Below are 10220 nucleotides of genomic sequence, written 5' to 3'. Positions count from 1 at the left end.
AAAGAATATTTTCAAATAATATAGAATGTTCATGAATTCAAAAAATGCTCTTGATTCTAGAAATGTTCGAAAATTTGTATAAGTGTTCATGAATTTAAAAAATATTCACGATTTCAAATATGTTCACGAGTTTAAAATGATTCATGATTTCACGAAATTGAGAGTGATATTGTATCTCGATAATGTAGCAAAATTTGGTGATGTCCATTGAAGATTATAACATTTTTTCTTCCATATACGGAATTACGCCCAAAATGCCACCGCGTCCTCCCAGAACGATAGGAAAAAATAGGGTAGCGCAGCTCGCCCTGTATTCCTCTCGTCCCTCTCCTCTGCAGTCTGCCTAGGTTTCACCGCCGCCCCCGGCCCCGCCTCCAGCCGCCTTTCTCCAAGCCGACGACATGGACGCCGGCGGTGCTGGGTAGACGCGCCCCTCCTCTGTCCCGCGCGACGGCCGCACATCAACCGCCACGTCGTCGGCTGCTGGAGCTCACTCCTCAGGCTGGCCGGGCTGAACCGCTGCGGCAAGAGCTGCTGCCTGCGGTGGATCAACTACTCCCGCCCCGACCTCAAGCGCGGCTGCTTCTCGCAGCAGGAGGAGGACCACATCGTCGCGCTCCACCGGATCCTCGGCAACAAGTCTGCACAACTGCATATTTACAGTCCAATGCGTTCAGTTACAAACTTACAATTGCAATTTTTCAGTCAACCTTGCGTACGATTTTGCAATGCGCGGAGATCGTTCGTGCAGACCGAGTGAACTGAAAGATTTGGGACAACATGTATACTGATGCGTGTGTGCGTACAGGTGTCTTGAGACAGTAAATGCCTGTTAATTTTTTTTAGTGTATGAACAAGATTAGTGCTGCTATATGAGTGTATATATTTATTGCTATATGAGTGTATGAACAAATTTTGTGCTTGTATACGATGTTCTGCCATGAAGGAAGAATAGATAGTGTGCGTCTGACCTTGTTTAATTTCTGCAATTCTTGTATTTGTTGCTATATGAGTGTGGGTCTGACCATGAACAAGATTAGTACTGCCATGAGACTATGAATTGCCATGGTTATGTAGGACTCATGATGTACTGCCATGAGTGTATGAACAGATTACATGGACATTACAGACTTTTCATAGGGTATATCAGAATTAAACTGGAGGGATAGGAACCGGAAGGAGCTAGCTGGCTTATTCTGAGGGACTTATTTCCACAGGAGATTATCTGAGGCTTATTTTACATGAGCTTATGCATAAACCATACCTCAAAAGAATTGGCCCTTATTGTGTTAGCGAAATCGTATAGGTTATGGATGGATAATGTTTTTGTTTGTGATGCAAAATCTGATAGGTTCTAGATTTTGTTTTCCGTTGCGTTCTGCTTGTAGTCATATGTGAGCGAAAACAAATTGATTATTTACCGGTGTTTGTGTTGTCGAGAGATGTTGGCTGAATCTGTTGTCAGAATCTGATTGTGATTGCGCTTCTTTTGGCTCACAACCTGCAACCGTTTGCAGTCCTAGCTATAGTGCCGCATAAACTCCAACAACCGTTTGGATAATATTTTTGTTCTTCTTATAGTCGTATCTGGGAAAAATTGGATTGATTATTTACTGGTGTCTGTGTTGTCGAGAGATGCTGGCTGACTGTTGTCAAAATCTGACCGTGGATGTGCTGGTGCTGTTGTGCTTCTTTTGGCTCACAACCTTCAACAGTTTGCAGTCCTAAACATCGCAAAGGGTATGACGAACTTATCAATTTTCAGATCATCCGAAGTGTGTCAAAGTGCGTTGACTTAACAGTAGTGCCGTACATGGCAAAAATAGAAGAAAACAAATGACGGGTGGCATTTTCATAAATAGCACTAAAGCAATGTCATTGAGCAAGTTTGAGTTCTGACTAGTAGCATTGTAATAATATTTCTACTTGTTAGAACTCAGCTGACAAGTCTTATTCCTTCCCAGGGGGAAACGGGATGACAAGTGTTGGAGCAAGCATAGCCACCAACCAACACCGTTGCAGTGGGCGCGGCGCTCAACAAGCCTATGTCCTGTGCTGGGAGTCGCTGAATGCTGATTTGCTGAGGCTGATCGCTGACCGGGTACTCTCTAGCGACCTGCTGCACTACGTCTGGTTCCGTGCAGTGTGCAAGCAGTGGCGTGCCAACACTCTTAGCCCGCGCGGCTGCGGCGTGGTAGACCCGCGCTTTCACCCACGGCAATGGATGATGTTTCCGGAGGGCAACGGGCTTCACCCCGGCCACCCTGCATTAGGCGGCTACATCTGCTTCCTCAACATCTACACCGGCATCTTCATCCGCGTGCACCTCCCGTGCTTCGAGGACCACTCCGTGCTTGACTGCCCTGACGGCCTCCTTCTCCTGCAGCGCAAGAAGGATGCTGTTATCTGCCTCCTCCACCCCTTCACCGGTGATGTTGCCGAGTTTCCTCCCCTTGCCTCCCTCTGCTTGTACATGAGTAAGTTTGGGATCTTTCTGAATGGCCCTTATGATCTTCGACTACGGATGGTCCACGCGGCTGTCTCCGTCCATGTGGGTGGCAGTATTACCATCATGGTCGCGCTCAGCCACGCCGAGCGCATGGCGTACGTATCCACCGGTGACAAGCACTGGACTCACACAAGCTGGATGATGACTGGCATGATGACAGCACTGCCATTCCGTGGCAGCCTCTACACGGTGAGGATCTGGAAAAACAAACCCTCACACATCATGCGCGTCAATCCACCAGATAGCTCCAGTTCCTCCTCGTGGCCGTCTACACCGCCACAAATGATCGCCACATGTCCAGCTAATCAGATGGCTAAGGCTTACCTGGTGGAGTGCAATTCTGAACTTCTTCTGGTCGGCTATACTGACAGACACTCCCAGCTTGTGGTTATCCGGCTTGCTGACCTCATGCTCGGAATCCCTGCCACACCATTGACAAGCATCGGCGACCATGCCCTCTTCATTGGCACTTGGAGCATGGCCGTCAACTCCAGAAACTTACCATTCGTTCAGGGGAACTCCATCACCGTCCTCAACCCAACTAACAGCGGCCGACTGTGGCAATATGATCTGGGCAGAGGTACCTGGTCGCCGCTGTGCGATGGAAACTTCGTCAGTGCCAGCGGCCCCATACCAAGGCCATACAGTCTTGTCCACCACATTGTCAGTTGTTGCCAGCGTCTTTACTGGATCAGTGGAGACACCTGGACCCGCCACCATGATTCTGAACCTCGTTGGCATATAGTTGCTTCAGCACATGAAAGAGTTTGCACAGTCTGCACTGACCAGTTGAAGGCTATTCATCTTTCCAAGATCTACGTTTGAATGTCTCTGCTTTGCAGGTTATCAAACTGCTTCCTGTGGTTTAGGATGTACTGTATTTTGGCTGTGTGTTTGCCTCTACACTTTGTCTACTTTTGTTAAGACATTTGAGTCTAACTCGGATGAATTTGGAAATATGCTGGGCGGCCTTTATCATTCTGCCGTTCAGCTGGGAAATACTGCACACTGTGGTACTCTGAATTTAACTCTTGAATCTTGATGACGCTGAATTGCATATTTTTGTCACGCTAGGTGCTCTAAACTGCGTACGTAGAGTTCTACTCCCTCCGTTCCAAATTACTCGTCGTTGCAGAAATGGATGTATATAGAACTAAAATACATCTAGATACATCCATACCTGCGACAAGTAATTCGGAACGGAGGGAATATATTTGACGCTGAAATTTAACTGTTCAAGTAAGAACTTAACTCTGGAACATCACCGAAGGGCCTCCCTTGGAATAAGCTTCTTGTTTCCACGCTAGTTTCACAAGAAAAATATGCTGCCACTTGCTTCATGTACCTTTGCAATTTCAGATCGCCTTGTGATGCTAAGCAGTACAAGGAATTGGACAATAAATTGTAAAATACATTCTTGACTTCGTGGTGCAGTGCTACTCTATTGCATTAAATAGACAGACAACTATCAGTTGCTAATATTCAAAAGCACGAAAATCTGACACATTAATAGGCAAATTTATGAGCGAAGTGCATCATAGGTCCTCGAACTATTTCAGAGGTGTCACGTAGGTACTCGAAGTATGAAAATCGTCATCCATGTCCTCAAAGTGCAATATGTGTGTCATCCTGGTCCTCAAACTATTTCAAAGGTGTCATGTAGGTCCTTGAACTATTTCGGAGGTGTCACATATATACACACTTATTACAGTTCAAGGATTTTTGAGGACCTAGATGACACTTTTCATAGTTTGCGGACCTACATGACACCTTTGAAATAGTTTGAGGACCTAAGATGCACTTCATTCAAAATTTATTCTAGATAATGCTGGAAAGCGAACACAGGATTGAATAATTCTTGTCTTCTGCTTGATGATGCACCAAGCAAGAAAAAAAAACAGTTCATGTGAGTATAAACAAATCCAACTGATTCAAATAACAAAGCATCGGGTCCATTAAGCTTTTATTGCCCAACGAATGCTCCAGGAGGTGGAAGCCAAGCGAAGAAGGCACAACAATCAAAAATTAAAATTAAACACTAAAAAATAGTGAGTACAATGAGTCATGTGCATGTCACAAGCACCAGCACTGTTATCATGATTAAAAATTATTCTTTTCAAAAGAATAAGAATTGTTTAATTCGTATTGGTTGGGGTGCGCCTTCCTTGGGATGTAGTGCAACGCCCAAGCGACACGTGAGGGCCTTAATGGCAAGCCACTATGGAGAACCTTTCCCACAAAAAATAAATTTAATATCGTTGTGGGCACATGGCCCACATATCAGATATTAAACTGATAAGAACAAATACTACACTTGATCTTAGCCAAAAGGCCGAGAAAGGTATGCTTCAAAACATTAGCCTGGGTCTACTTTTATAACATCTTCAGCCGTTGTGCTTCCTTTGGCTAGTGAGGTGGTACTAAACGTCTTATTTTCTTTTTTGAGAAATACTCCCTCCGGTTATTTTTACTCTGCATATAAGATTTATCAGAAGTCAAACTTCATAAAGTTTGATAAACTTTGTAGCAAAAAACACCAACATTAACAATATGAAATCAGTATCCTTAGATGCAACATGAATTTAATTTTCATATTATATAACTTTAATATCGTAGATGTTGACATTTTTTTAATATAATAGCAAAAAGGCCCGTGCGTTGCAACGGAAAAAAATCATCTCGTATCTCTAGCTAGGTTAGTTGGACAAACTGTGCGTGGTCAGTTGGCAGGTTATGTGATCGAACCCTCCCGTCGGCAAATTTCTTTTGCCAGCTCTCCGGACCTGGGCTACAGTGCGTCCTCAGATGGGCTTCCTCCGTTGGGCCAAACGGGTGGCAAATAATGAAACCATGCAAATAGCTTACGTGAAATTAATTGAAGCGTGATGAAACGAAGCGGGACGAAACCAAGAATATCACCTCTTTTTAATAGTAGGTAAATATAAATAGAAATATGGTCAAAGTTTAGGATGCTTGACTTCAGATAATTTTTATATGCGAAATAAAAAGGACAGGAGGTACTGGAGGGAGTACCTGTCTCTCGTGTTCCCTGCTGTTTCAACCGTAGCAGCCCAGAGATGCCTGGAAGGCCCAACAGCGTGGATTCTTAATTCTCACACTCATGGCCCAATAACTTGGAAAACTGATAAAAGCAAAGGCTTCGTCATTCTTGTACATGACGTACATCAGAAGATTGCACATAACAGAACATCTCCTTTCTTCTTCTTTTTGAACTGAAACATGTTCGTAGCCCTTGCTTTTGTGAAGCTCATCTCCTTTCTTGTGGGTCTGATGTGCGGCATACAAACTGCATAAATACTGCAGCGTCTATTTATCGCATTAAGCGACCGCTGCGGGTATTGGTTCATGCTATCATGTTCGATTGATCAAGTGGTTTTTAGTCCAGAGCAATACATCGCAAAAATTAAGTGTGTGTAAGTGGGGGCGGGAAGTCCTTCGTCTCCGCTGAGGGGTTATTCGTCTGGTGGAAGCAACAATCACATGAGGAGGTTCAAGGCGCCAGAGGCAGATCTGATGCTGATTAGCAAGTGGTGCATTAGTGGTTCCTGCCGGCTTCTAGCACCATGGCAACGACTTCAGTGGTATGGTGGATGCCACAGTGTGACCCACACCGATGTGGAGTGGCGGGGGCCAATCCTGCTCTGAGATATGGGCATCCACCTGGCGGCCCTGGCGGTGGTCTAAGGCGAGAAGATGCACCACCAATCTACTAGTGCTTTTTGGCCCTCGTGTGAAGTGCCAGCCGAAGTGACCATTGAACGATCCATCATCAAGATTCTGACGAGAACACCTCTTCACGCACAGAGGTGAAAACTCTCGTCCTGACCTTTATTGGTCTCATCTAGCAACGACAAGTTGCGTCATTAAGTAGTTGAAGACGTCGTCTAGTTGTTGTGATGATATTCATTGACCGATCTTGGCGACGAACTCCTCCCAACAGTAGCTCCTCCACCATCGCCATTTTTCGACCCGCCTTATGTAAAAGCCGGGCAGGTTGCGCTCCGCTGCTTCCTGGACTGTGGCAATGCCATGGGCTTGGAGTTCGAGGATAATGCCTCATACTACCTCCGCCTCAACATCACCACCCCCGCCATCCACCTCGCTTCGCCGCTCTACATCAACACCACTCCAACCGTCGCCTTGATGCCACTATCGTCGCCGCCCTGCTCTAGGCTGTTCTTGGCGGTGCTGCCGCTGACTTCTTCGTTGCCCAATGCTCTCCCCTCGTATATCGCTTCCATGTGGCTTCTGCGCGTATACCAGAGATCATCCTCGCACAATCCACACTTCGCTTCCGCGCTTACTCCTTCTCTTTCTTGAGAACTCTGCCTCCGATCCCACCTTCTCCTCCCCACACTGCCACATGCATGCCGTTGACTCACCTGCTCCAAAATCCAGAGGATCCGAGTCTTCACTTTGAAAGCGTAGCTTGGACACAATGTCGCTCGCTCGTCTCCCAGCCTCCACCAAACCAACCGCATGGATGCCGCATGGATGCGCGCGGCATTCAGTTCCCATTCGCCCTTGACGCCATCACGATGGGTCTCATCCTAGCTTGCCTATTCGGCGGACCCACCACCAATTCAACGTCACGCATGACGGAGATTCCTACTTCTCCTTCACAGTGGCCTCGCCTGCCGTTGCCGCGCTCATCACTTCCATGGGTGACTTTCATAAGCTGGGCATCCTGCTTCGCTTCCCTTGGCCCGTGCCTATGGGGCGTGCTTCATGCTCACCACCGGGGACGGCCTTGCCGTCATCTAACGGGCGTCGTCATCCTCGCCGCCGGCAGCCGATCCTGCTCTGCTGCCACCTGCGTCCACAACTATTGTTCTCTCAAAGGAGCATCGTCAACGGCCGGGTATAAACTTTTTCTATCACATGTTTAATGTTCTTCGCTCTTGCCAGCTTACACCACATGCAAATTACGCCCATCACACGCATTTGTTTTAGGTCACCTTCCTACCTACTAAGGTTAGACCTAATGAACTATTAGTAGAATCTGCCCTAAACCACTGCTTTTCGGTCAAACAAGATTTTCTAGCAGTCAAAGTTCATGAACATGTGTACAAGTCTGGCGTCCTCTCCCGATCAATTAAAATTCAAATCCTCAGCCTAGGGTCCATAGAATTTGAAGGATTTCGGATCTTCCTCTTTGACCAGCTCGAACAAGCCGTTGCTCACTGTAGTCGTTTTGTCCATCATTACACTAAGTTTGCTTACCCTACATTGCCCCCTCGACCAGAATCCATTCTTGGCCCATTCGAGCGTCGGCATCTCTAGACCCGCATGACGTTGCAGCCCACCGCGATCTCATGCTTGCACCACGTCCCCCCTACGGCGCATGCACCGCTGGCCCACCCCATGCATCATGATGGCGGTGCGGCGCCCCCTGACCCACCAAATCTATCAAAAGATCCGTACGCTGCACCTGCCTCGGCGCATGAGGATGGAGCTGGTGCGAACCCCCAGAACCCTCTCTCTGTCTCTCTGTCTGTGCCAATTTTGGACGAGTTGCTTGCCCGCCCCGCATCTAATCCGGGCACGTCCGCGCCGCCCCCTGTCGCCCCACGCGTGTCCCCGATGAGCATATATGCAGCGACTCTCGCCTTGGGAACCGACAAACCGACGAGCCCGCACGCCTGCCCGTCGCCACAGTCCCCTCCCGCCACCCATGACCAGCATCTAGACCTCATGATCAAGCCTACATCCCCCTGCCCAGCCTACGACGGCCGCTCGGTCACCACGCCACTGCTCGTCGCCCCCTCGCTCCCTGTCACACGCAATGGACCCAGACGCCCTAACGGCGGATATGTCACCCGTGCACTCCAACCACAACCCGACGAGCTCGTATAGAGATGCCCTTCTCTCCTCCCCCCTCAATCACAGCCACCCGCACCCTCTCCCCCTTCTCTATATAACCCCTCGCCGTCTCCCCACTCCGCATCGACGCTCTCACACTTCTCCTCCCACACTAAGGAAGCACCGCTACTTCCGCTGCCTAGCTCTAGATCACCTAGTCGAAGGTTGCCGTGACCCCGTCCGCTATGCCCGCTGCTAGAGGAACGACCACCGCAGCCGCGATTGCAGGTACAGGCGCATTTGGCCCATCTTCCCTCCCCTTCCTGGCGCTTTCCATTCTCAACCTAATCCAGCCTTTTACACTGGCAGCATGGACTCCGCCGGCTCCTCGTCTCGCGCATCCCGCACACTCATGATCGGTGACGTCCCCATCATCCTCTCCGAGCCCTTCCCCGTTCTTTGCGTCCCCTCACCGTTCATCCTCCACGGCACTCCGGTCGGACCCGCCCCTCCAGCTCCGCCACCTCCCTCCCCACCACAATCCTCTGCACCTCCACCCATGCCTACCTCACTCCCACCAGCTTTCAACCACACGCACTCTCTGCCCTTCGACACACAGAAGCTGAGGGACCGGCTCGCCGACGTTTTCCTCGCCTCACAGTACACCAGAGCCTCGTCTCACGTCTCAGAGACTGACATCGAGGTGGATCTGCCCCGTCCGGCCCATGAGGCCGGGCTGCTGCCCCCCTATGGAGACATGCCACTCGTCGCAGTTCCCCCTTGTCTCGTCCACTGCCCGCGTCGCTTTGATTTCGTCTACCTTCGCACACCAGTCCCCAACCCCACTCCCCTCATTCGTCGAGCCATCCAGCACACTTGCGGCAATCCTGCCTTTATCATAGGCGGCTCCTGGAGAGGGATCGCCTGCCTCACCTTTCACACACCAGCCGCACGCAATGACGTGCTCAACCACAGCCCCATCGAATACGAGGGAAACTCCATCACTATGGAGCCGGTCGAGCACGTTGACCGCTCCATTGCCATATACACTAATCTTGCTGAGGTTGAAGTCTCTGAGTTTCCACATGAGTTATGGCACGAAGATGGCATACGCTTCGCCCTCACTTTCCTTGGCGACGTGTGTGCCATTGATGACTTCTTCCTCCATGGCATCGACTACACGTCGGTCCGTCCCTCGTCCTTTTACAATCTGGCAAGCCAGCCCCTCCAGGCATTGTCATTCAGATCTCACCCATAAATGAGATGAAGATCGCCAAAGTTGTAGAGGTCTCCCGTTGGCACCACGGCGATGGCGCCAATCCGTTCAGTGATGGCTCCTCTGACGGTGACTCCGCTCCTCCCTCGCAGCACGCCTCTCCGCGGCCGCTCTCCCCTGCTCACATTGCTCATGTCGTCTTCGTGATACGTGCGGGGTCGTGCGCCGACCCCACCTATGGTGGCACTAGGCCGGTCGCACCCCATTCCCCTTCCGAGCTTCATGAGTCCGACACAACCCAGTCAGCACTGGCCTCATGTCCCACCCTCCATGGTGCCCAGCGCCAGCCTCTCATCATCTCCAACGACGATTCGGCCGCCTCGGATGACATGCATGCACCGCTACTGCATGCCGCTTCAGACTCGCTGGACGTGGTGCATGCACCCCCTCCTGACACTCCTGCCCCACCTGTCATACGCCCGGTCGCCCAGATGGGTGTCGTGGTGCCACCTACCCCGTGCACTAACCTGCATGTCGCTCCTTTGAACGCCGGCCCGCTGGTTCAGTCTAGCGCCTCCGTGTTCTCTGCGGTCCCCGCTCCTGCAGACGCTCCTGTTGCGCCTTCGTCCTTCACTTTCACTGCGGGCGAGTCCTCCCGTGCTGCTGGTAACC

General features: G+C 50.0%; 1 protein-coding gene, 1 non-coding gene and 1 pseudogene across 2 annotated transcripts; 2 read left to right on the top strand and 1 right to left on the bottom strand.

The window, feature by feature from the left end:
* The first annotated feature begins 287 nt into the window (after window positions 1-287).
* LOC119315335 lies at window positions 288-3502 on the top strand. Its single transcript, XM_037589974.1, has 2 exons — window positions 288-639; window positions 1965-3502. Exon 2 carries the CDS (start codon window positions 1976-1978, stop codon window positions 3332-3334), a length of 1359 nt encoding a protein of 452 aa, XP_037445871.1. The 5' UTR covers window positions 288-639; window positions 1965-1975; the 3' UTR covers window positions 3335-3502.
* Window positions 3503-4658: 1156 nt separating this feature from the next.
* On the bottom strand, window positions 4659-4854 carry LOC119319670. Its single transcript, XR_005154554.1, has one exon. It is a non-coding gene; the product is annotated as a U2 spliceosomal RNA (small nuclear RNA).
* Window positions 4855-6463: 1609 nt separating this feature from the next.
* LOC119315717 lies at window positions 6464-7483 on the top strand (annotated as a pseudogene).
* The last annotated feature ends 2737 nt before the right edge of the window (window positions 7484-10220 follow it).

Source organism: Triticum dicoccoides, chromosome 6A (genome assembly GCF_002162155.2).
Source record: "Triticum dicoccoides isolate Atlit2015 ecotype Zavitan chromosome 6A, WEW_v2.0, whole genome shotgun sequence".
Classification (NCBI taxonomy): Eukaryota; Viridiplantae; Streptophyta; class Magnoliopsida; order Poales; family Poaceae; genus Triticum; species Triticum dicoccoides.
This window is presented reverse-complemented; position numbering and strand designations above follow the sequence as displayed.

Bases quoted from the DNA above. Each gene is read 5' to 3' on its own strand.
- LOC119315335 (XM_037589974.1), top strand. From the start codon at position 1,976: ATGACAAGTGTTGGAGCAAGCATAGCCACCAACCAACACCGTTGCAGT.